General features: G+C 43.7%; 1 protein-coding gene across 5 annotated transcripts in view; it reads right to left on the reverse strand.

Annotated features, from left to right (window-relative positions):
- Positions 1–1,445: 1,445 nt before the first annotated feature.
- Positions 1,446–27,558, reverse strand: part of BIRC6 (baculoviral IAP repeat containing 6) — a 403,914-nt gene continuing 377,801 nt past the window's right edge. For all 5 annotated transcript variants that reach the window (XM_069769115.1, XM_069769114.1, XM_069769117.1 and 2 more), the window contains exons 73-74: positions 2,558–2,692; positions 1,446–2,297 (exon numbers count right to left, since the gene is read on the reverse strand). In XM_069769115.1, the coding sequence (XP_069625216.1) occupies positions 2,118–2,297; positions 2,558–2,692 (315 nt within the window). In that variant the 3' untranslated portion in view covers positions 1,446–2,117. The remainder of the gene's footprint in view (positions 2,298–2,557; positions 2,693–27,558) is intronic.

The following is a 27,558-nucleotide window of genomic DNA, read 5'->3' on the forward strand; positions in this document are numbered from 1 at the left end:
ATCCAGAGTGTTGGGTCTTGCGTCTCTCAACTTTCTCTTCACAATATCCCACAGATTCTCTATGGGGTTCAGGTCAGGAGAGTTGGCAGGCCAATTGAGCACAGTAATACCATGGTCAGTAAACCATTTACCAGTGGTTTTGGCACTGTGAGCAGGTGCCAGGTCGTGCTGAAAAATGAAATCTTCATCTCCATAAAGCATTTCAGCCGATGGAAGCATGAAGTGCTCCAAAATCTCCTGATAGCTAGCTGCATTGACCCTGCCCTTGATGAAACACAGTGGACCAACACCAGCAGCTGACATGGCACCCCACACCATCACTGAGTGTGGGTACTTGACACTGGACTTCAGGCATTTTGGCATTTCCTTCTCCCCAGTCTTCCTCCAGACTCTGGCACCTTGATTTCCGAATGACATGCAAAATTTGCTTTCATCAGAAAAAAGTACTTGGGACCACTTAGCAACAGTCCAGTGCTGCTTCTCTGTAGCTCAAAAGTGGCTTTACCTGGGGAATGCGGCACCTGTAGCCCATTTCCTGCACACGCCTGTGCACGGTGGCTCTGGATGTTTCCACACCAGACTCAGTCCACTGCTTCCTCAGGTTCCCCAAGGTCTGGAATCGGTCCTTCTCCACAATCTTCCTCAGGGTCCGGTCTCCTCTTCTCGTTGTACAGCGTTTTCTGCCACATTGTTTCCTTCCAACAGACTTACCATTGAGGTGCCTTGATACAGCACTCTGGGAACAGCCTATTTGTTGAGAAATTTCTTTCTGGGTCTTACCCTCTTGCTTGAGGGTGTCAATGATGGCCTTCTTGACATCTGTCAGGTCGCTAGTCTTACCCATGATGGGGGTTTTGAGTAATGAACCAGGCAGGGAGTTTATAAAAGCCTCAGGCATCTTTTGCATGTGTTTAGAGTTAATTAGTTGATTCAGAAGATTAGGGTAATAGGTCGTTTAGAGAACCTTTTCTTGATATGCTAATTTATTGAGACAGGTTTTTTGGGTTATCAGGAGTTGTATGCCAAAATCATCAGTATTAAAACAATAAAAGACCTGACAAATTTCAGTTGGTGGATAATGAATCTATAATATATGAAAGTTTAATTGTAATCATTACATTATGGTAAATAATGAAATTTAACACTATATGCTAATTTTTTGAGAAGGACCTGTATACTCGTGTCCTTGGCCACCTTATTAGGCAGGTTTCACACATCAGACATTCCCCAAGTACAGAGCACCATGTCAAGACCAGCCATTGCTCTCCTGACCACAACCTCTATGGAAGCTATGAAAGCATCGAGTTTCAGTCAGGAAACCATTAACTGGGCAGGGCATGGCGGTCTATACTTAGACGGTTCATTATACATGTGTGAAATTGGTTTTATGATGACTGCCAATTTGTAATAATATTGAACAAAACCCAGCGATAAACTGCAAGATCTGAAGGTAAAACCATGTCCGTTTATTTCATGTGCATCAAATAAAACAGACTGTGATAAATTCAGTCTAACAAGAGCAGTCTCCAGTTCTAAGGTCTCTTCCATAGTTAATTCTTAAAAAAAAAAAAAAAGAAAAAAGAAAAATGTACCAGTAATTCTTTTATTAGGGAGCAGGTCTGTTTAAAGTTTATTGAATAATGCAGTTGTCTGTAGAAATCAAAAAAATGACAATGAAGGTATGGCCAAAACCTATCAAATCTGTGAAAATTTGCAGTTTTTAAATAGTTATAGTAATAAGAATGACCAATATATATTCTTTGTTACAACGCCCTCAATCTATCAGTAAAAAAAACAAAACAAAAAAAAAGGAATTCGTTCAGTAAACATTCTTTCGTAAGGAATATTTCCCTTATTTCAGTGATTTCACCATTTTCTTGTTTACATATGCTAAACATACCAATCAGTGGTTCTCACAATTGAAAAAATAAAAGCACAAAAAAAAGTTTACACTCTTTTACAGGTAAAAGATCATCTTGAATTCATCTGTATAACCTTAAGGGCATAGAATAGTTTTAGCTTCATTAACTATTACATAATTAGCTTCTTACATACAAATATGGACATATTTGGCTGTGCTTCAAAGCCTGTGTGTGTAAAGTCCATGCCAATGCAGCTCAGAATTTGAAGTCACCAGGGTTGTCTTTACTGCTGCTGGGTTTGACCTGTTCGTGCAATGAAGCCTCCTCGCAGCTCGCTGTGGCAAGGCATTTTTCTGTAGACTCATCAGCGTCTGGGTCCAAGCCTTCGGGGCACTGGAGCTTTAAGAGCTCTTCCCGGAGCTGAGCCGTATGTCGCTGCACACAAAGCAGAAGGAAAAGTATGGTCAGCATGTCATTGTAATAAATTGTTCTCTCTAGAGCCACAAAGCACAGTGCTGCATGGAAGTCACTGTGTACGCAAAGCGTACTCCGAGGAGCCCCAGGGACCTCCCGGCATCAACAGGTGAAAGGATGTGCTGATCATGCAAGGGGGAATTCTGAGAATGACTTACACTAGTCATAGACGTAAATTCGCTTGAACAACTAGGTCTCAATAGTCAGATCAAACAACTTACCTTTAGCGCCGCTGCATGGTGTGACATCGTCCTGCCGACGCGCTTGTCACTGCTGAACTGCTGAATATCTACTATCCAGTCCTCACATTGAGCCATGATCTCTGCTCGCTTCAAGTAAAAGTGTTTATGAATCACCTACAATGTTCAAGAAAATATCATTAGTTCCATCGGATCCAGACTGAATCCAACATTTCCAGTGAAAAATGCAGCAAGAATAGTTATTGTTAATTATAATCCAAAATCCAGTCATCCATAAGTGATCGTATAAAAAAGAGGTGGTCTGGGGGAGTAAAGGAGCTTTATTATAAAATGCTCATATTGGTCAAAAACGTATAAAACAAGCAACGACTGACCTCAACAATCCCACCACCACTTGTGTTCCTACACTGCCTAGTCCACTGCTTATAAGGAATCTGTTAGCAGGTTTTTCTTACCTCATCTGGTAACAGCATAATGTAGGTGAAGAGAAGCTGAACCCAACGATGTATCACTTAGATTACGAAGTGCAGCCATTCTGTCAAAATCAGAGCTTTTAGATTTACAACGAAGCAGAGCTGATAAAGCTGCCCCCACCCACACCAGGCTCTGCATGCACAAAGTCCATAGACAGTGAGCTGCTTATCACAGCAGGAGGGGCCATAGCTGGACTAATGTAGTCCGGCAATGTTCATCTCTTAGTGATAAATCCTTCAGCGTTAGCTGACAAGTGACACATCCCTGAATTTTGTGTTTCAGCTTCTATTTTCTGCTGTCTTTCAATTACATGGCAAAAACCTGCTGAGAGTTTCTTTTAAGTGATGACATGTGACGTGATGGACATGTTACCACTGCAGCCAATGATCTAACTACAGCCAATGCATCACTACAGCGGGAAGCAACGACCATCAAGCAATCAGGCAGTGTCAAAACTGGGATTGGTGAGAGAAATATTTATTGCTTTTCTAATTTATTTTTGAACCTGCCTATACAACCCCGTTAAACTCATGACTGTATAGACTACAGAAGACACAAAACATGGTAGATTCCATCCTTAATATTACATATAAGATGAAGAATTAGGGAAAAATAGGCATACTGGTATGTGGAAATTGTGAAAATGTGAAATTGTTCAAAACATGCATCAATACAGTGCACATAATGAATCCACATAAAATTGGTCTGTTATGGCAAGAGAAACCGGACAGTCGGTGGAAAACATGGATGAAAAAAGTTAAGTACAATTTGACCATGAAAGCCCAGACATATGAAAACACAGTCTTTATTAACGAGGACAAAAAATTACAGGAAGTTACCATATTAAAACAAAGGGCGCACACCCAGGATAATAATATAATAATAATTTTTATTTATATAGCGCCAACATATTCCGCAGCGCTTTACAAATTATAGAGGGGACTTGTACAGACAATAGACATTACAGCATAACAGAAATACAGTTCAAAACAGATACCAGGAGGAATAAGGGCCCTGCTCGCAGGCTTACAAACTATGAGGAAAAGGGGAGACACGAGAGGTGGATGGTAACAATTGCTTTAGTTATTTGGACCGGCCATAGTGTAAGGCTCGGGTGTTCATGTAAAGCTGCATGAACCAGTTAACTGCCTAAGTATGTAGCAGTACAGACACAGAGGGCTATTAACTGCATAAAGTGAATGAGAACATGATGCGAGGAACCTGTTTTTTTTTTTGTTTTTTTTATATATAAATAGGCCACACAGGGATCGTTAGGTTAATGCATTGAGGCGGTAGGCCAGTCTGAACAAGTGAGTTTTTAGGGTACGCTTAAAACTGTGGGGATTGGGGATTAATCGTATTAACCAAGGTAGTGCATTCCAAAGAATCGGCGCAGCACGTGTAAAGTCTTGGAGACAGGAGTGGGAGGTTCTGATTATTGAGGATGCTAACCTGAGGTCATTAGCGGAGCGGAGGGCACGGGTAGGGTGGTAGACTGAGACCAGAGAGGAGATGTAGGTTGGTGCAGAACCATGGAGTGCTTTGTGGATGAGGTTAGTAGTTTTGTACTGGATTCTGGAGTGGATGGGTAGCCAGTGTAATGACTGGCACAAGGTAGAGGCATCGGTGTAACGGTTGGTGAGGAATATGATCCTGGCAGCAGCATTCAGGACAGATTGGAGTGGGGAAAGTTTGGTAAGAGGGAGGCCGATTAGTAGAGAGTTACAATAGTCCAGACGAGAATGAATAAGTGAAACAGTAAGAGTTTTTGCAGAGTCGAAAGTAAGAAAAGGGCGAATTCTAGAAATGTTTTTGAGATGCAGGTAAGAAGAGCGAGCCAGTGATCGAATGTGGGGGGTGAATGAAAGGTCAGAATCAAGGATGACCCCAAGGCAGCGGGCATGTTGCTTTGGAGTAATGGTGGAACCGCACACGGAGATGGCAATGTCAGGCAAAGGTAGGTTAGTAGAGGGAGAGAACACGAGGAGTTCAGTTTTTGACAGGTTTAGTTTCAGATAGAGGGAGGACATGATGTTAGAGACAGCGGTAAGACAATCACTGGTGTTTTCTAAAAAGGTCGGCGTGACAACAGGAGAAGAGGTGTATAATTGGGTGTCGTCAGCATAGAGATGGTACTGGAAACCAAATCTACTGATTGTTTGTCCAATAGGGGCAGTATACAACGAGAAGAGGAGGGGACCTAGGACTGATCCTTGAGGAACCCCAACAGTAAGGGGAAGGTGAGAGGAGGAGGAACCAGCAAAACATACAGTGAAGGAGCGGTCAGAGAGATAGGAGGAGAACCAGGAGAGAACGGTGTCCTTGAGGCGATGGAGCGGAGCATAGTGAGGAGGAGCTGATGATCCACAGTATCGAATGCTGCAGAGAGATCCAAGAGAATTAGCATGGAGTAGTGACCATTAGATTTAGCTGTTAGTAGGTCATTAGAGACTTTAGTGAGGGCAGTTTCAGTAGAGTGTAAAGAGCGGAAGCCAGATTGAAGAGGGTCGAGAAGAGAGTTATCTGAGAGATAGCGGGTAAGACGGGAGTGGACCAGGCGTTCGAGGAGTTTAGAGATGAAGGGAAGATTAGAGACAGGTCTATAATTAGCGGCACAGTTTTGATCGAGGGATGGTTTTTTAAGTAATGGATGTATGATGGCATGCTTAAATGAGGAGGGAAAAATACCGGAAGTGAGGGAAAGGTTGAATATTTTTGTTAGGTGAGAGGTGACAGCCGGGGAAAGGGACTGGAGGAGATGTGACGGAATGGGGTCACTGGTGCAAGTGGTCGGGCGAGAAGATGCAAGGAGCCTGCTTACTTCTTCTTCTGTAACTGCTTCAAAGTCAGAGAGTGAACTAGATGCAGTGGGGGAGGGAGGACAGTGCATGGTATGAAGAGATTGGGAGATGATTTCCTGTCGAATGTGGTCAATTTTTTCTTTGAAGTAATTGGCCAGATCGTCAGCATGGAGATCCGTGGTTGGGGCCTGCTCTCTTGGGTTGAGTAGGGACTTGAACGTGTCAAAGAGACGTTTAGGGTTAATGGACAGGGAAGTGATGAGGGTGTTGAAGTAGGTTTGTTTGGAGAGGTGAAGGGCAGAATTGTATGTCTTTAGCATGAACTTATAATGGATGAAATCTTCGGGTAGATTAGATTTTCTCCACAGACGTTCTGCGCACCTGGAGCACCGCTGCAGGAAACGTGTTTGCAGCGTGTGCCACGGTTGTTGCCGTCTGTGCCGAGTTGTTTTATGTATAGGAGGAGCAGCTTCATCCAGAGCACTTTGCAGGGTTTCATTGTAATGCTTCAGAGCAGAATCAGGACATGAGATGGAGAAGATTGGGGCCAATGAGGACTGCAAGTTCTTCATAAGTTTCTGGGTGTTAATGGCCTGTATGTTTCTATAAGTGTGGAAAGTGGGGGTGACCTGAGCGGGATGGCAGTTCTTGATAGAGAATGAAAGAAGGTTGTGGTCAGAGAGTGGGAGAGGGGAGTTTGTGAAATCATCCACTGAACAAAGCCGGGAGAAGACCAAGTCAAGGGAGTTTCCATCTTCATGTGTTGGAGAGTTAGTATGCTGCGAGAGGCCGAAAGGGGAGGATAGAGATAAAAGGTGAGAAGCAGATGGGGAGAGGCAATGGGGATGTTGAAATCACCCATGATAAGGGTGGGGGTGTCACAGGAGAGAAAGTGTGGAAGCCAGGTGGCAAAGTGATCCAGGAACTGATGAGAGGGGCCGGGAGGACGATACACCACCGCCACTCGCATGGAGAAGGGGACGTAGAGTCTGACCACATGGACCTCAAAAGAAGGGAAGACAAGTGAGGGTACTTGGGGGATAACTTGGAAAGTACATTTGGGTGAAAGGAGCAGACCAACGCCTCCACCTGCTCTGTTGTCTGATCTTGGGGTATGAGAAAAGTGTAGTCCACCATATGAAAGAGCAGCAGCAGCGGTGGTGTCTGACTGCTGGATCCAGGTTTCAGTAAGAGCCAGGAGATTAAGAGAATTAGAAAGGAAGAAGTCATGAATGAAGGAGAGTTTATTACACACAGAACGAGAATTCCAAAGGGCACAATTCAAAGAGACAGAAGACATGCAGGGAACATTAATAAGGTTAGAGGGGTTTCTGAGTGTAGCAGTTGGGAGGTTTGACTGGCTATAACATGGGGGGCCGGGGTTTGGAGAGATGTCTCCAGCGACTAGGAGAAGGAGGATCGAAAGAGTGAGCAGATGGTTAAGTGATTTGTGAGAGCGTCTCTTGTGTTGGATGGTGGGACTGAATGGTTCTGTGCTGTTGAGCAATGTGAACAGAGCATGAGTGCTATACATAGGAGAGGCAAGGACAGAGGGGCCGATATGGATGGAGTGTAAAGAGTTAATGCAAGGGTGGTGAATGTGAGTGAATGAAGCAGCCAGGATATAGATTATACAAATAAATATGGTGAGTATTTGTGCTATTTCAAGTGAATAGGGAATAGATTTAGATTGTCTTACCTGTCTCCTGCCCTGTCTAACTGCCATGTTATAACTGCCGAGTACTTAGAAAAAAAAGTACTTTGAATAAAAAAATACACGAATACTAGTGCACGAATGCACAGGATAATAAAACTCAAATATCTTGAGGGAGTCAAGTAATCATATGAAAAGATAATGCTAGTGAACATTCGCCACTATATACAGTATTGCATGGTTAGTATCCTGTGACCGAATGTAAAAGTTGTTCTAGTATAAGGGTCATAAACCTGCATCAGTACCTTGTGCAAAATCAAATGGATCAGTGCAGGCAATGCTGAATATAATTGGTGTCCACCATTACGCGCGTTTCGGCTGTCACCTTCACTCCTATTTATATTTAGCACTGAGCGTTGCCCGCACCTAACATTTAATTTTGCACGAGGCACTAATGCATGTTTATGGTCCTTATACTATAACATACCTTTAGATTTGGACACCGGATACTACCCATGCCATACTGTATATAGTGGAGTGTGCTCACTAGCGTTCTATCTACGTATGATTACTTCACTCCCTCAAGACCTATGGTTTTTATTATCCTGGGTATGCTTGTTTTATATGGTCATTTTTACTAATCTATTATCACCTGATCGTTAATAAAGACTGTCACATATTTTGATGTATCTGGGCTTTCATGGGCATTTATTTCATTTCCTTTTTTTCATTGATATTACATGTGTTGATCGCGGTTATCATTTGCTAATTATAATTGCAGGACGAAGCCCAAATTTTTTTTTTTTACACGGGCCACATAAATGACAGTTCTCTGCACTCCTATTAGCGGAGCTAATGCTCCTCGAGTCATATTTAGAATAACCTTCCTAGTATAATCCAGAGGGAAACTTCTTATCAATATTAATTTCCTCTTTAAGAGCAGACAATAAAATGTGAATAGTCTGAGCAGTCGGCAGCCACAACCTTAGTACCTCGTTTTTTCCACTAGAGTACCAATTAAAGCAGTGGGATACTTGTTTACGGAAAGAACAGATTCTGAAATCTTCACCCTTGACATAAACTGACGGTTCAAAATGAAAACAATCACACAAATGCTGCTATAATTAATGACGAGCAGCTTCATTTTACGAGGTGGGATAAAGGAAGAGATACAAATGAAAAGTCTATTCCAGTGGAATGTGTCTCTGGCAGGAAGGATGAAGACTGTGCCACATGAACCATCCCATTAGCCCGAAACATTGAAAAACACAGCAACCTCTGCTCCGATACACAACCGGAACATGACTGGAATATCAATGTCTGAGCTATACACACAGTAAGGAAGGGAAAAAATCTGCAACACTGTTTCCAATGGCAGAAGAGGAGATCTCAATATATAGGTGGGCTTTGCCGTATTTGTGGTCTTCACCTTGCAGCTATATAAAAGGTATTTTACTTCCTTTCAGGAGAATATGATAATGTACTCAGCGCTGGGCTAATTCAGAAGACTGCTCTACTGTGGATGAAGTCTAGAAACTATTCCAGGGGTCTGTATTCACAGAAATAAGTATGTAACAGACAACAAATGTAATAAACACACTAGCACTCAACCACCACAAAAATCCTCAGCTGCTGGGATCAAGACTAAGTGCCAATTCTGTCAAACAGAAGACTGGAAAGTGATATAAGATGATGCCACGCTAAAGGATAAATTAACAAAAAGTACTGAGAAAGGAGCAAACCAGTGCTCATTTAATGATCCAACGTGGTGCACTACAATGTGAAAGATTGAAACTTAGAAGTGCCGCTGGGGCTTACTACGTGATTGTTAAAAAGCAACCTTGCACATAGGGTCACCACACAGTGCTACTGACATTGGCTGATGCAAATAAGAATGATGCCCAGAGTATACAGATCGCCCCCATAGGACAGTAAATTCCACTGTGACGTCACATACGGGCAGGGCTTGTCAGCCATTTTTTTTCCTCCTTGCTTGGTATCCAGGGACAACACTGGCCGGGGAATCCCTGGCTCTGCATAACGCCTGATACCTTGGCACTAGCACTGACAGCCTGCACACTTCACTGCACGCAACTCTGCATGCGTAGCTAAGCCAGTGGCTGCAGGTGCTCCCTTTGGTGCCTGCATTAGCCACAATCTGGGCATTGAGTCACCTGCACTAACATAGGCAGCCCCCGAGGAAGGTACCCGATATACTAGCTACTACAACTAAGAACTTTTGTCATATTTATTGGGGACTGCCTAACTGTTTATGGTCATTCATTATTATCTGACTTTTTTTTGACTGTTATTTACCATCCCAAGCTCTTTTTTATATACCCAGTTAGGGCTTGTATTGGTAATGTTAGACCCCCCTACGCAAGAAAAAAAAAAAAAAAAGGAGAGCCTTGTAAAGGTGGTCTCACCCAGTCTGGAGAGTCCATTCTGTGCAATACATTTCCCTTTCCCACGCACTGGCAAGGCTATTATCAACATCGAGAAAGCGTCTTATTTTTTGTCTATGATTGTAGCTCTAAAACTAAGGTTGAGTTTCAATACCGCACAGTCCATGGACAAACATGGTGAGGTTCTTGAAAACCTATTCTCAGAAATCTCTCTAAGTTTTCCAATGTCTTCAATACAGATCCTTAAAAGCCCAATTCCAGAGATGTGTCAATTACTGGGTGTGTTACAATAAAATCAGTGTTTCATCAGCAGGGGATCATCAATAAAGGTCCAGTTGTCTTGTGCCATGTAGTCCTCCCCCCACCACTGATTAGCAGTTTTCGGGCAATGCACAGTACTCAGAAAGCTGCCAATTAGTGGTGTGGGGGCGGTTATACAGGGCTCCGTATTCAGAGAACCGCTAGGACTGCAGCAGAGAAAACTGATTTTATCAGAACTACACCAAGCAGTCCAGTGACATATCACTGGAATTGACATTTTTTGGTCACATGATCAATCTGTACGCTCAAGAGCTGCAGTAAAAAGGTTAGACATGTCAGGTTCAAAGTAATTTCACTGTTAATACAGAATTTTCAAAATTACAGCCCTCTACAGGTAAAGGGTAAATCAGCAGAAGTACAAGATTTATTTGGATGGTAAGGGATTGGCAAGTAAAGGCTGAAGCATGATATGGGGAAGAACTGACAATTTGGGTATATTGTACAGCTGATATTTCAGCATTCATGGCATGTTACACGTGCCCATGCACATTAAACAATGGCTCGCAAAAATTGCGGTTTTCAATGGGACCAGATGACTTATGTACAGGGACGTCCTGATCTCAAAGAGCAGACGTCAGGGGAAATAAGGATTTGGAATACTGCTCTTCATCACTAAATATTTGCAGCCAGAGGTGTTCGCTACAGATTATTTTCCTCTCCCTATTGACAACACCTTAATTGAATTCTGTAGCATAGGAAATTTCTGGAGTCAAACCAGTTTGCAAATTTTTGATGTGCCCTCCTTAGGAGTACACTGGAGGTCATCCCTAGCCTCTGCAAAGGACTCGATACAGTTTCAAGAGCGCCTTGTCTTGTCACTGATCTGACGGACCTGTTAATATAAGAGGAAAAAACCTAGACATGTTCTCTCCTTGGCGGTGTGTACTAATAAAACAGAAATGCATGTCTGATCGTAATGCTGAGTAGTGACCCTTATAATTATTCTAGACATAAATCAGAGGAGAGACTACTTATTTTTAGATCCCTGGAATAAACGTGTGCCCTTTTCAAAGTCAGACCTGACAAGAGAAGTAAAATAGAAGGGTTATGTGATTGCGGGAAGCAGGACGAAGGGAATGAGTAAATATCTGTGAGCTCAGCCTCATCTCGTCTGCGGAGAAGACGTTAGACTGCTGCACTCTGTGGGAGGAAACCATTTACAGGTCATCATGGCCTAAATGGACGGTTGCATCAGTATTGTGCACCATTGCGTTGTACCCTTGAGATGTACTGGCAGGAACGTCCCGGGGACACAGCAAGAGAACAATCCTATTATCTGCGGCTGCAATAGAGATCACACTAGAAATGTACTTCTTATGTCCTGGAGAAACACATGCCGGGATGTGGTAGAGCTGTGGACACAGAGATCTCACGCAGCAGTTCCCAGAAGAATTTCCCTTGGGAATAGGAATCCAATTTTCCTCTCAGGAGCAAGGACACAAACACACAATAGGACCGAATTCATAAAAAGCCAATTTATCAATGTGTTTGGCAGTGAGAGGTAATACCTAAAACATTAAAAACCAACAGGGACTATATAGAGGTACGGAGGCGTTGGAGCCACTCTTCATATATTTATACTAGCTGTTTCCAGCCAGCTAACGCTCGGCACGCTCATTGCTATCTAATTAACGCTGCTGGTGATTAAACTAAAGTAAATAATGACAACATTCAATAGTGTTTACGCAGGTGGTAAATTAACTTAAAAAGTTAATAATAATAATCATTAAAAATCTGAATACTACTAATACATTTTATTCACAGTGTAAAATGAAAAACAAACTGGATTCAGTAAGATGTGCATTTTTTTATTCATTCCAGCATCTAAACAAATTTCATAACGAAACATAAATGAAGTTAAAATTTCTCTGTAAACACAATCACGTGTGAGGACAGAGCCTCGTGTGGTAATGTGTGGGGACGGAGCCTCGTGTGGTAATGTGTCGGAACGGAGCCTCGTGTGGCAATGTGGGGGGGGGGGGGGGGGGGATTATGTGTGGTAATGTGTGGGGACGAAGCCTCATGTGGTAATGTGTGTGGACGGAGCCTTGTGTGGTAATGTGTGTGGACAAAGCCTCGTGTGGTAATGTGTGGGGACGGAGCCTCGTGTGGTAATGTGTGTGGACGGAGCCTCGTGTGGTGTGTGTGGACAAAGCCTCGTGTGGTAATGTGTGGGGACGGAGCCTCGTGTGGTAATGTGGGGGGACGGAGCCTCGTGTGGTAATGTGGGGGGACGGAGCCTCGTGTGGTAATGTGGGGGGACGGAGCCTCGTGTGGTAATGTGTGGGGACGGAGCCTCGTGTGGTAATGTGTGGGGACGGAGCCTCGTGTGGTAATGTGTGGGGACGGAGCCTCGTGTGGTAATGTGTGGGGACGGAGCCTCGTGTGGTAATGTGTGTGGACAAAGCCTCGTGTGGTAATGTGTGGGGACGGAGCCTCGTGTGGTAATGTGTGTGGACGGAGCCTCGTGTGGTAATGTGGGGGGCGGGATTATGTGTGGTGTTGTGGTGGGGGGGCATTATTATGTGTGGTGATGTGGTGGGGGGCGGGATTGTGTGTGGTAATGGGGTGGGGGGCGGGATTATGTGTGGTGATGTGGTGGGCAGGCTGGATTGTGTGTGGTGATGTGGTGGGCAGGTGGGATTATGTGTGGTGATGTGGTGGGGGGCGGGATTGTGTGTGGTGATGTGTTGGGCAGGTGGGATTATGTGTGGTGATGTGGTGGGGGGCGGGATTGTGTGTGGTGATGTGGTGGGCAGGCGGGATTGTGTGTGGTGATGTGGGGGGCAGGCGGGATTATGTGGTGATGTGGTGGGGGGCGGGATTATGTGTGATGTGGTGCGGATTGTGTGTGGTAATGTGGTGGGGGCGGGATTGTGTGTGGTAATGTGGTGGGGGTGGGATTATGTGTGGTGATGGCGGAGCTACTGTGCAGGGGGCGGGATTAGCAAGTAATCACGATGCTATATATATATATATGTATATATATATATATATATATATGTATATATATATATATATATATATATATATATATATATATATATATACATACATATATATATATATATATATATATATATATACATATACATATAAACTCAAAAAAAGGAAAAGCAGCACAAAATAATTGAAAAAAAAGTGGACTTTAACCCCTTCATGACCCAGCCTATTTTGACCTTAAAGACCTTGCCGTTTTTTGCAATTCTGACCAGTGTCCCTTTATGAGGTAATAACTCAGGAACGCTTCAATGGATCCTAGCGGTTCTGAGATTGTTTTTTCGTGACATATTGGGCTTCGTGTTAGTGGTAAATTTAGGTCAATAAATTCTGTGTTTATTTGTGATAAAAACGGAAATTTGGCGAAAATTTTGAAAATTTCGCAATTTTCACATTTTGAATTTTTATTCTGTTAAACCAGAGAGTTTTGTGACACAAAATAGTTAATAAATAACATTTCCCACATGTATACTTTACATCAGCACAATTTTGGAAACAAAATTTTTTTTTGCTAGGAAGTTATAAGGGTTAAAATTTGACCAGCGATTTCTCATTTTTACAACGAAATTTACAAAACCATTTTTTTGAGGGACCACCTCACATTTGAAGTCAGTTTGAGGGGTCTATATGGCTGAAAATACCCAAAAGTGACACCATTTTAAAAACTGCACCCCTCAAGGTGCACAAAACCACATTCTAGAAGTTAATTAACCCTTCAGGTGCTTTACAGCAGCAGAAGCAACATGGAAGGAAAAAATGAACATTTAACTTTTTAGTCACAAAAATGATTTTTCAGCAACAATTTTTTTATTTTCCCAATGGTAAAAGGAGAAACTGAACAACGAAAGTTGTTGTCCAATTTGTCCTGAGTACGCTGATACCGCATATGTGGGGGTAAACCACTGTTTGGGCACACGGCAGGGCTTGGAAGGGAAGGAGCGCCATTTGACTTTTTGAATGAAAAATTGGCTGCACTCTTTAGCAGACACCATGTCACGTTTGGAGAGACCCTGTGTGCCTAAACATTGGAGCTCCCCCACAAGTGACCCCATTTTGGAAACTGGACCCCCCAAGGAACTTATCTAGATGCCTAGTCAGCACTTTAAACCCCCAGGTGCTTCACAAATTGATCCGTAAAAATGAAAAAGTACTTTTTTTTCACAAAAAATTTCTTTTCGCCTCAATTTTTTCATTTTCACATGGGCAATAGGATAAAATGGATCCTAAAATTTGTTGAGCAATTTCTCCCGAGTACGCCGATACCTCATATGTGGGGGTAAACCACTGTTTGGGCACTCGGCAGGGCTCGGAAGGGAAGGCGCGCCTTTTGACTTTTTGAATGGAAAATTAGCTCCAATTGTTAGCGGACACCATGTCGCGTTTGGAGAGCCCCTGTGTGCCTAAACATTGGAGCTCCCCCACAAGTGACCCCATTTTGGAAACTAGACCCCCCAAGGAACTTATCTAGATGCATACTGAGCACTTTAAACCCCCAGGTGCTTCACAGAAGTTTATAATGCAGAGCCATGAAAATCAAAAATAATTTTTCTTTTCTCAAAAATGATTTTTTAGCCTGGAATTTCCTATTTTGCCAATGGTAATAGGAGAAATTGGACCACAAATGTTGTTGTCCAGTTTGTCCTGAGTACGCAGATACCCCATATGTGGGGGTAAACCACTGTTTGGGCGCACGGCAGGGCTCAGAAGGGAAGGCATGCCATTTGGCTTTTTAAATGGAAAATTAGCTCCAGTCATTAGCGGACACCATGTCGCGTTTGGAGAGCCCCTGTGTGCCTAAACATTGGAGCTCCCCCACAAGTGACCACATTTTGGAAACTAGACCCCCAAAGGAAGTAATCTAGATGTGTGGTGAGGACTTTGAACCCTCAAGTGCTTCACAGAAGTTTACAACGCAGAGCCATGAAAAAAAAAAAAAAAAAAAATTGTTTTCTCAAAAATGATTTTTTAGCCCGCAATTTTTTATTTTCCCAAGGGTAACAGGAGAAATTGGACCCCAAAAGTTGTTGTCCAGTTTCTCCTGAGTACGCTGATACCCCATGTGTGGGGGTAAACCACTGTTTGGGCACACGTCGGGGCTCAGAAGGGAAGTAGTGACTTTTGAAATGCAGACTTTGATGGAATGGTCTGCGGACGTCTTGTTGCGTTTGCAGAGCCCCTGGTGTGCCTAAACAGTAGAAACCCCCCACAAGTGACCCCATTTTGGAAACTAGACCCCCCAAGGAACTTATCTAGATATGTGGTGAGCACTTTGAACCCCCAAGTGCTTCACAGACGTTTACAACGCAGAGCCGTGAAAATAAAAAATCATTTTTCTTTCCTCAAAAATGATGTTTTAGCAAGCAATTTTTTTATTTTCTCAAGGGTAACAGGAGAAATTGGACCCCATTAATTGTTGCGCAGTTTGTCCCGAGTATGCTGGTACCCCATATGTGGGGGTAAACCACTGTTTGGGCGCACGTCGGGGCTTGGAAGTGAGGGAGCACCATTTGACCTTTTGAATACAAGATTGGCTGGAATCAATGGTGGCGCCATGTTGCGTTTGGAGACCCCCTGATGTGCCTAAACAGTGGAAACCCCTCAATTCTAACTCCAACACACCCCTAACCCTTATCCCAACTGTAGCCGTAACCCTAATCACAACCCTAACCCCAACACACCCCTAACCACAACCCTAACCCCAACACACCCCTAACCACAACCATAATTCCAACCCTAACCCTAAGGCTATGTGCCAACGTTGCGGATTCGTATGAGATTTTTCAGCACCATTTTTGAAAAATCCGCGGGTAAAAGGCACTGCGTTTTACCTGCGGATTTACCGCGGATTGCCAGTGTTTTTTGTGCGGATTTCATCTGCGGATTCCTATTGAGGAACAGGTGTAAAACGCTGCGGAATCCGCACGCAGCGTTTCCGCGTGGTATTTTCCGCACCATGGGCACAGCGGATTTGGTTTTCCATATGTTTACATGGTACTGTAAACCTGATGGAACACTGCTGCGGATCCTCAGCCAAATCCGCACCGTGTGCACATAGCCTAATTCTAAAGGTATGTGCACACGCTGCGGAAAACGCTGCGGATCCGCAGCAGTTTCCCATGAGTTTACAGTTCAATGTAAACCTATGGGAAACAAAAATCGCTGTACACATGCTGCAGAAAAACTGCACGGAAACGCAGCGGTTTACATTCCGCAGCATGTCACTTCTTTCTGCGGATTCCGCAGCGGTTTTACAACTGCTCCAATAGAAAATCGCAGTTGTAAAACCGCAGTGAAATGCGCAGAAAAACCGCGGTAAATCTGCGATAAATCCACAGCGGTTTAGCACTGCGGATTTATCAAATCCTCTGCGGAAAAATCCGCAGAGGACCAGAATACGTGTGCACATACCGAACCCTAACCCTACCCCTAGTTCTTACCCCAACATTAGTGGAACAAAAAAAAAAAAATTCTTTATTTTTTTATTGTCCCTACCTATGGGGGTGACAAAAGGGGGGGGGGGGGGGGTCATTTACTTTTTTTTTTATTTTGATCACTGAGATATAACCTATCTCAGTGATCAAAACTCACTCTGGAACTAATCTGCCGGCCGGCAGATTCGGCGGGCGCACTGCACATGCGCCCGCCATTTTGGAAGATGGCGGCGCCCAGCAAAGAAGACGGACGGACACCGGGAGGCCGGGTAAGTATAAGGGGGAGAGATCAGGGCACGGGGGGGGGGGGTTGGGGGCGTCGGAGCACGGGGGGGGTGGATCGGAACACGGGGGGGGGGGGGGTGGATTGGAGCACGGGGGGGTGGATCGGAACACTGGGTGAGGGATTGGAGCACGGGGTGGGGGATCGCTGTGCGGGGGGGGGGGGGGGGTGGATCGGAGCACGGGGGGGGGGGATCGCTGTGCGGGGGGGGGATCGGAGTGCGGGGTGGTTTGATTGGAGCACGGGGGGTGTGATTGGACCACGGGGGGAGCGGACAGGAGGACGGGGGAGCGGAGCACAGGACGGAGGGGAGCGGACTACAGATCGGGGGGCTGGGGGGGCGATCGGTGGGGTGGGGTGGGTGCACATTAGTGTTTCCAGCCATGGCCGATGATATTGCAGCATCGGCCATGGCTGGATTGTAATATTTCACCAGTTTTTTTAGGTGAAATGTTACAAATCGCTCTGATTGGCAGTTTCACTTTCAACAGCCAATCAGAGCGATCGTAGCCACGGGGGGGTGAAGCCACCCCCCCTGGGCTAAACTACCACTCCCCCTGTCCCTGCAGGCCGGGTGAAATGGGAGTTAACCCTTTCACCCAATCTGCAGGGACACGATCTTTCTGTGACACAGCATATGCGTCACAGGTCGGATTGGCACCGACTTTCATGACGCATATGCTGTGTCACAGGTCGGGAAGGGGTTAATGCCTGAACGGCGTGGCAACGTTTCGGATGTGTTATCCTTTGGCTTGACAAAGGATAACACATCCGAAACGTTGCCACGCCGTTCAGGCATTAAAGTCCACTTTTTTTCAATTATTTTGTGCTGCTTTTCCTTTTTTTGAGTTTATTACTTTTTGACCATTGGATTGCTGGTCGGGAGAGCTCTGCATGCCTTGTAAGGTAGTAATTTGATGCTGTTCCAATTTTTTCACTATATATAATATATATATATATATATATATATATATATATATATATATATATATATATATATATATATATATATATACACACACACAGGTCCTTCTCAAAAAATTAGCATATAGTGTTAAATTTCATTATTTACCATAATGTAATGATTACAATTAAACTTTCATATATTATAGATTCATTATCCACCAACTGAAATTTGTCAGGTCTTTTATTGTTTTAATACTGATGATTTTGGCATACAACTCCTGATAACCCAAAAAACCTGTCTCAATAAATTAGCATATTTCACCCATCCAATCAAATAAAAGTGTTTTTTAATAACAAACAAAAAAACCATCAAATAATAATGTTCAGTTATGCACTCAATACTTGGTCGGGAATCCTTTGGCAGAAATGACTGCTTCAATGCGGCGTGGCATGGAGGCAATCAGCCTGTGACACTGCTGAGATGTTATGGAGGCCCAGGATGCTTCAATAGCGGCCTTAAGCTCATCCAGAGTGTTGGGTCTTGCGTCTCTCAAATTTCTCTTCACAATATCCCACAGATTCTCTATGGGGTTCAGGTCAGGAGAGTTGGCAGGCCAATTGAGCACAGTAATACCATGGTCAGTAAACCATTTACCAGTGGTTTTGGCACTGTGAGCAGGTGCCAGGTCGTGCTGAAAAATGAAATCTTCATCTCCATAAAGCATTTCAGCCGATGGAAGCATGAAGTGCTCCAAAATCTCCTGATAGCTAGCTGCATTGACCCTGCCCTTGATGAAACACAGTGGACCAACACCAGCAGCTGACATGGCACCCCACACCATCACTGACTGTGGGTACTTGACACTGGACTTCAGGCATTTTGGCATTTCCTTCTCCCCAGTCTTCCTCCAGACTCTGGCACCTTGATTTCCGAATGACATGCAAAATTTGCTTTCATCAGAAAAAAGTACTTGGGACCACTTAGCAACAGTCCAGTGCTGCTTCTCTGTAGCCCAGGTCAGGCGCCTCTGCCGCTGTTTATGGTTCAAAAGTGGCTTTACCTGGGGAATGCGCCACCTGTAGCCCATTTCCTGCACACGCCTGTGCACGGTGGCTCTGGATGTTTCCACTTCTCCACAATCTTCCTCAGGGTCCGGTCTCCTCTTCTCGTTGTACAGCGTTTTCTGCCACATTGTTTCCTTCCAACAGACTTACCATTGAGGTGCCTTGATACAGCACTCTGGGAACAGCCTATTTGTTGAGAAATTTCTTTCTGGGTCTTACCCTCTTGCTTGAGGGTGTCAATGATGGCCTTCTTGACATCTGTCAGGTCGCTAGTCTTACCCATGATGGGGGTTTTGAGTAACGAACCAGGCAGGGAGTTTATAAAAGCCTCAGGTATCTTTTGCATGTGTTTAGAGTTAATTAGTTGATTCAGAAGTTTAGGGTAATAGGTCGTTTAGAGAACCTTTTCTTGATATGCTAATTTATTGAGACAGGTTTTTAGGGTTATCAGGAGTTGTATGCCAAAATCATCAGTATTAAAACAATAAAAGACCTGACAAATTTCAGTTGATGGATAATGAATCTATAATATATGAAAGTTTAATTGTAATCATTACATTATGGTAAATAATGAAATTTAACACTATATGCTAATTTTTTGAGAAGGACCTGTATATATATATATATATATATATATATAGATAACACATAGCTTTATAAATATTTTTATGTACTACACTTCTTCTTGCCTTTGGTTTCACAAACCAGAGAAGATGTCAATTTTCCTAATTCTCCAACAATTAATCTCGCCCATTTAGGACCAAAACATGTTAATTAAAATGGATTTTGCCTCATCTATAGCAGAGGTCCCCAACACCAGTCCTCAAGGCCCACCAACAGGTCATGTTTTCAGGATTTCCTTTGCATTGCACAGGTGATGCAATTATTACCTGGGCAAAACTAAGGAAATCCTGAAAACATGACCTGTTGGTGGGCCTTGAGGACTGGAGTTGGGGACCTCTGATCTATAGGATAGGTGATGACTTATAATACTGGTACAAACCCTTAAAAGAACATAACGTGTTGTGCCTAGAGACGCTAAGCTGCTCAATTACTGATGGACAGGATTTACCTGTGTTTTCTGCAGATACAATGTTATTGCTATGTAATAAAGAGCTAATTTTATTTGTAGCTGGAGGGGCAAGGTTATGGCACCTGGATAGGACTGTATGATCGCTCCTGAATGCAAATACATATGTGGTAGTTCTCTAAGATGGCTAGCCGTCTGGTCCCCACAATGCAGGAGTAGATGCTATACAGACTGTGTGAATGCGGTTCTATTTTATAGCATTGTCTGGTTTAGAGAACTTGCTCTGATCTGTCCAGAGTTAATGGGGGTGCCTATCATTTATCTATACACCAGACTGGAGACTGAGTGCAAACATCTCGGGAGACCCCAATGCACATCCATACAGGAAACTGCCAGACAATGGCTTTACTCCTATGAGCATGAATTCCTCCTGTGAAGGCTCTACAAAGCGCCGTGCTGAGCCGATGGTGGGAGCAGGGAGACATCCAGCAGCTACAGTCACACATCTGTATTTTTACATCAGTGTAAAAGGCTCCTTCTAACTCTCTTGTGTCATCCGGTATTGCCGGAGTTTTGAAATTTTTTTTTAAAACTGAAGTTGACTGGTGAAACTTATTTATCCACTGACTATCAAGGAAAACTGAATGAAACACGGATGGAGCACTGAAGCACAAAGTAAGTCTTCAGTTTTTCATTTGTGCCTAATGAAACCCTGTAGACTTTAATGGCCAAGTTATTCGCTACACAAATGAAAATAGTCTTCATCTGGGGGTGAGGGGTGGAAACTATAAAAAACTCTTAGCCCAACGAGAGGCGAACTGGATAGTTTGCCTCAGTACTATGGTACCTAACGGGCTTAATGAGGCACTGAGCTTCTCGTCCTTTTTGTAACATAGAGACCATACTCTGGGGCTCATCAGGTCGTCCCTTTTTTTCTGCCATCATTGTGCACCCCTTGGATCATAGAATTGGATCCTAGTAATGCTCTTCATGTTTTTAACTTTTATTATTTTTTTTCTATTACTTTTCTAGTTTTTAAGAAATTGTGCATGGATCAGAGTATCCTATGTACAGGGTGGAGCGCGGTAATTTGCTGATTTGGGAATTAAATAAAAAAATTATGATCATTAGAAAAATTTATTTTATATTTTAATTATACTGAACAGTAATGGAATTTTTAAATTACATGGTTTTAAATAGTGTATCTGGCAAATGTCGACCTTCGCTATCCACACACTGCTGCATACGTTTTCTGAAGTTTTCATGAACTCTAACAAGCATGTCCACTGGTATTCTGCCAATTTCAGCTTCAATATTGTTCCTTAGGTCTTCCAAGGTGTTGGGACGGTTGATATACACCTTAGACTTCATGTAACCCCAAAGGAAAAAATCGCATGGGGCTAAATCTGGTGAGCGTGCTGGCCAGTTCACATCTCCCCTCAAAGAGATAAGCCGTCCAGGAAACATTTGCCTCAAACAATTCATGGTAACCCTCGCTGTGTGTGCAGTGGCACCATCCTGTTGGAACCATGTATCCTCTAGTTCCATTGCCTCAAGAGCCGGCTGAAAATAATCCTGTATCATAGACAAGTACCGTTCGGAGTTCACAGTTATGGCACGACCATTATCCTGAAAAAAGTAAGGACCAATGATGCATACTCGTGAAATGCCAAGAGCAAATGATTGCTTCCGAGCAGAGCGTTTCGGAGATTGCAGTACTGCTGCTCTAACTCTCTCGATGTTTTGTGGTGTTGTAATCCTTCTCTCAGGTCCCCTTCGTACACATGACACATTCCCTGCTGTTCTGAATGCATTCACCCAATTTACAATTGATTGCCGTCCAGGAACACGTCCGCGTGGAGGAACAGCGAATTGTAAACGAAAAGCACGCTGCACTGCAATGATCGAGTGGGCATTTGAAAAATACGCTTCAACACAAAATGACCTCTCCTCACGTGTCCACTGCATGATGGCAACTGAAAGGCAGAGGAATACAAATCTCCCATCAGCCACTGTAAGCCACACCCACTCTCCCCTCTCTTCGACCGACAGTGCCGCCACAGCATGCAGTGCAAAAAAGCAAATTACCGCGCTCCACCCTGTATATCCTCATGTGTCTCCAGCCGGACCCCAAGTCTCCTACATGTAAGCCTGATACAGCGGCATCCCTGCCTCCAATATCCAAGATGCATGCGTCATTTGATGGAAAGAGGATTTCCTCTTGGAGGATCGTATAAAGACCAGGAATGATTTGGGACTTTTTATTTATTTATGATTATGCATGTGTATTGGTGGCGAAATGTCACAGGGAGCTGTGTGGGTTAATCTTACCCAGTTGTGCGCGTGGTCGATGCGGCGGCTCCTCCTCCTGCCTCGGCGTCTCTATGGCCTTCTGCAGCTGCGCAGTGAATTCACATTCCTGCGCATGCGCGGTGGCGCCTGACGCCGACGGCCGGTGCAGGACCTGCGGCTCACAGTGCGCACGCGCCGTACAAGCTGGAGGGATTGGCCGGTTCACAACATGTGACCGGCTCCACAATTACCACCAATGGGATATAAAAGGTCCTTGCAGAGCTATAGAGTTATCCCCTTGACAAAGCTGTTATACCAATAGGTGAAACGTGCGTTGAGACGCTCTTGGATGCGATCCGGGGCCACTTTCCCCATTAACTTTTGGTAAGTGTTGCTCCTGTTATGTTCTTGCATATTCAGACCACTTGGTCTTAACAAGTATATACTGCATTTGGAGCATACCTCTACTTTTTTAGATGTACTGTGCACTATTGGGGTATAGGGTGGCGCTGATGATCTGGCACATCATCCGTTTTTATTACATTTTTTGGAGTATATTTATGTCACTTGATGCGTTTATAATAAAGTAAATTCTTTTAAACCCTAAACACTCTTGTTTCCTCCGATTTTCTACAAATGAAAAAAGGACCTGCGCCGAGTCTTACAGACTGGACACAAGGATCTGTTTATATAACAGGTGTGTGTATAGATCAATGACACTATGGATCTGTGTGCAAAAAGGTGTGTAAATGCAGCCTTAAAGGGACACTGTCACCTGAATTTGGAGGGAACAATCTTCAGCCATGGAGGCGGGGTTTTTGGGTTTTTGATTCACCCTTTCCTTACCCGCTGGCTGCAATATTGGATTGAAGTTCATTCTCTGTCCTCCGTAGTACATGACTGCACAAAGTAATCTTGCCTTGCGCAGGCGTGTACTATGGAGGACAGAGAATGAACTTCAATCCAATATTGCAGCCAGCATGCAGCCAGCGGGTAAGGAAAGGGTGGATCAAAAACACAAAACCCCGCCTCCATGGCTGAAGATTGTTCCCTCCAAATTCAGGTGACAGTGTCCCTTTAAATTTGGGAAAACCATATCAATTCAGGCAGCATGATCTGCTGAGTATGATGTCTGTGCCAGACTTCAGTTTTTTTGCATAATAGAAAAAACAGTTTACCATTACTTTGCTGTACAAGATCTGCATCCATTTTTGGTAATAGTATCCATTATTACCACAGGTGTGGGATCCATTTGTCCAGTATTAAACATTTTTTAAAAATTCCAACAATCTGTTACACCTTAAACAGTAGAAAAAAAACAACAGGTGTGACACATGGATGGCTATCAGTTTTTTTTTTTTTTCCAATGGACCCATTGACTAGTTTTTACATGTCTTTTGTAATTGGGGGGACGACAGGACAAAAGGATGTGGCATGCCTGATTACTGATCCTTTTGTTCTCAAGAGTATAATATGAGCTTGTAGATTGTGAGCCCTCACAGACAGGGTCCTCTCTCCTGCTGGACCAGTCGTGACTTGTATTGTTTAAGATTATTGTACTTTTTTTAAAATTATGTATACCCCTCCTCACATGTAAAGCGCCATGGAGTAAATGGCACTATAATAATAAATAATAATAAGCTATAAGATAGATGTTGAATAGCGGCTCTTTCAGAGAGAACACAGGAGTGCTTGGTAAACGGAGTGCTCCTGACTATGGTCAAGTCAAGGTAAATAGCTGCTGGCTGAAAGATCGTTTGACAGCTATTTAAAGTGTATGGGGGAGAGCTTTAAGATTAGCAACCGATCTGCAGATTAGTATCTTTGGGCTCATGCAGACATCAGTGCAAATCTGTTTGATTACTGACCCGAGCGGGCCCACCTCATAGAAATATATGAAGCTGGGACGTTCAGGTTGAGAGAGCCGAGGCGAGTTCGTGCAAGACCGAGACCGGACCTATTTGCATGAGCACTTTGGTGTATGGCCAAAGGGTTCACAAACATCTTTTTAACAATTAGATTTTTAAATGTAAACTCTCTGATATTGGAGAAATACTAACCCTTTCTACATGCAGCTAGCCTTTTCAAAAGGAAGAGGATTTGATCTCTAGCGCTGTCAACTGGACGTAGAAATCCTAAAAGTCAATATTGACTAACGAGCTTTTCCACGATAAAAAGCCAAAGCAGAAACTCCATTTGCAGACACACATTTCAGGATGTTGCAACCCCTCAGTACAAAGCAGGAGATCTGATTTGGCTAAGTGAGAGGCCTCTGACTGGGAGACTAAAGGTACCTTCACACTGAGCAGCTTTAGAACAATAACGATCCGTGACGTTGCAGCTTCCTGGATAGCGATATCGTTGTGTTTGACACGCAGCAGCGATCTGGATCCTGCTGTGACATCGCTGGTCGTTGCTGAAAGTCCGGAACTTTATTTCGTCGCTGGATCACCCGCGGTTCACTGTGTCAGCGCTGGCCGGCCGTAAAGCAGAGCACAGCGGTGACGTCACCGCTCTGCTTTACGGCCGGCGCTGACAGTGCAGGGAAGCTGACGCCGGGGGACGCGACAGACACCGGAATGTAAGTATGTAGTGGTTTTTTTTTTTTTTTTACATTTACAATGGTAGCCAGGGTAAACATCGGGTTACTAAGCGCGGCCTTGCGCTTAGTAACCCGATATTTACCCTGGTTACCCGGGGACTTCGGCATCGTTGGTCGCTGGAGAGCTGTCTATGTGACAGCTCTCCAGTGACCACACAACGACTAAACAGCGACCGGCATCGTTGTCTATATCGCTGCAGCGTCGCTTAATGTGACGGTACCTTAAGGGGAACGTTTCTCCTTGCTCAGAGTAATAAACTGGTGTAAGGAGTAGTGATGAGCGAGTGTACTCGTTGCTCGGGTTTTCGCGTGCTCGGGTGACCTCCGAGTATTTATGACTGCTCGGAGATTTAGTTTTCATCGAGGCAGCTGAATGATTTACAGCTACTAGCCTGCTTGATTATATGTGGGGATTCCCTAGCAACCAGGCACTCAGCCTGGCTAATAGCTGTAAATCATTCAGCCGCCGCGATGAAAACTAAATCTCCGAGCAGTCAAATACTCAGAGGTCACCCAAGACCCGAGCAACGAGTACACTCGCTCATCACTAGTAAGGAGATTTATTGGCCATGCAATGCACTTCAGGGATTTTAAATATGCAAATAACCTCTTCAGAAGGATCAATTTCTCTTCCTTCTGAACAAGCGATTTGCATACTTAAAATTCCCAGAGGAGCATTGCATGGCCAATAAGTCTCCTTACGGCAGCTTGGCAAGACTGAATGTAAACTGGAAAAAAAAGCAAACATAAAACACAGGCTGGACTACAAGGATCGGCTCATATAAACACTGACCCATCTTGGACTACAGAATTAGGTCTTATTTGCCAAGCCTTCTCTTCATTATATTTTATTGGCAATGATTAGAATGTAATTATGTATCAAGTTCACCCAACTGCTTTGAACTATTTTCTGCTAATTGTTATGCTTGTGATAAGTCATTCCGGCTCTCCATTATAAAGAAATATGCAAGCCACTAATAATTTCAGCAGAAATTACTTCAATTATCCAATATTTATGCCGGCAGATTATAAATCAGTCCTCATTCTTTTCAGGGTCTTTGACCGGCAACATGCCTGGAGGTAGATGCTATCTTTCTTTGCTGGACATACGATGTCTAACATGTTTAACATCCCATTTTATTTTTAAAGCAGGAGGCAATATTTCATCTTTCAATTTTCTTGGTTGAGCCGTTTCTTGGAAGAGGGGCAAGATGTTATCAATTATACCTCCGGGAAGATATAAACCCGGTATTTCTGACACTCACGCACCTTTACACTCAATTAGACATGTGAAATTGCCCAGGAAAATTTATGGCCAGTGTCAAAATAACTTTGGTTGTGGCATAATTACTAACATTTACTATAGGCAGAGTGCATAAATAAAAACATGGACCGGTTATCTTAATTTGAATCGGAAAATAAAAGCACATACAGAGCAGCCGCTCTGCCGAGCCCATCACATGCAACAAATATTATGTCCCTACAATATTTACATATACGGCACAAAGAAAACCAGATTGTGTACAGGCAGTAAAACATTCAGGTAAGAGAGGGGTGGGGGTGCATACTTATGTCCTCACATAAAATAAAAGGCCATTATGCGCTATGTTCACATTTGCGTTGTTGGGCGCAGCGTCGTCGACGGATACCGATGCATGCTTCATGCGCCCCTATCTTTAACATTGGGGGCGCATGGATATGCGCCGGTATGCGTTGTAATGCGTTTTACGACGCATGCGTCATTTTGACACACCAGACAGGGCGCGGATAACGCTACTTGTAGCGTTTTCCTTGCGCCAAAATTCCTGTCCTTTACTATTTTATGACAACGCATGCGTCACAAAACGCAGCGTTGTGTATATGCATTGTGGGTGGCGTCGACGACGCTGCGCCCAACAACGCAAATGTGAACGTAGCATTACAATGACATGTATATCAGACTTATAGCTAAGAAACCAGACATTATGACCATAGAGCCCAGGGAAGCGTTTATGGGGTATGGGAGCAGCACAGGTGTTCTGCCATCATTACCTGTGCCTAGAGGTAACACAGAGGACATAGAAGCATAGACAAAACCCCAGCACAAACCAGAGACAAGATATCATGGGCATGAAAAAATTGCACTTGTTTTAAAGGACTGGGAAACGTCTATGCCTAGTATAAGGCTAGGGGACGGACTATAAGACAGGCAATATGCCATCACCTGTAGTATCTGGAGTGATAATTTAATTTACTGAACTATTGATCAAATCAGGCTTGTGTGTGTTTTTTTAATATATATATAGGAGGTGAAGCCTGTTTGATGGGTGTAAAAAAAAAAATTGGGGGCTTTAAAAAAAAAAAAAAAAAGGTGCTATTTTAGGGCTTAGTCGTTTTTCAGACATGTATCAGACTTCCAGAGAGGGGAAAATGTCAGCACGAGTACCTAAAACAGTTCCAGACGTTTGGCTCAAAGAGTTCTTGGGACTTAGTCATTTTTCTGGAAATTTCTGATTTTGTGAAAAATCTCATATTTCTCCTACTTCCACCCCAGATGGGTTTCACTATGTTGTAGAGCATCACAAGAGTCCCCAAAGTGGGGGTAACACAATCTCCATCTGTGCCATGACATCACACGAGCCCTGAAGTCTGGAACATTTTATAAGACAGCCGTTTGGTAGTATAGTCTATAACAGTGTCATGGCCAAAACTATTGGCACCCGTGGAATTGTTCCAAAAAAACTAAGTATTTCTCCCAAAAAGTTACTGCAATTACAGG

The sequence above is a fragment of the Ranitomeya imitator genome, chromosome 5, assembly GCF_032444005.1.
Source record: "Ranitomeya imitator isolate aRanImi1 chromosome 5, aRanImi1.pri, whole genome shotgun sequence".
Taxonomy (NCBI): domain Eukaryota; kingdom Metazoa; phylum Chordata; class Amphibia; order Anura; family Dendrobatidae; genus Ranitomeya; species Ranitomeya imitator.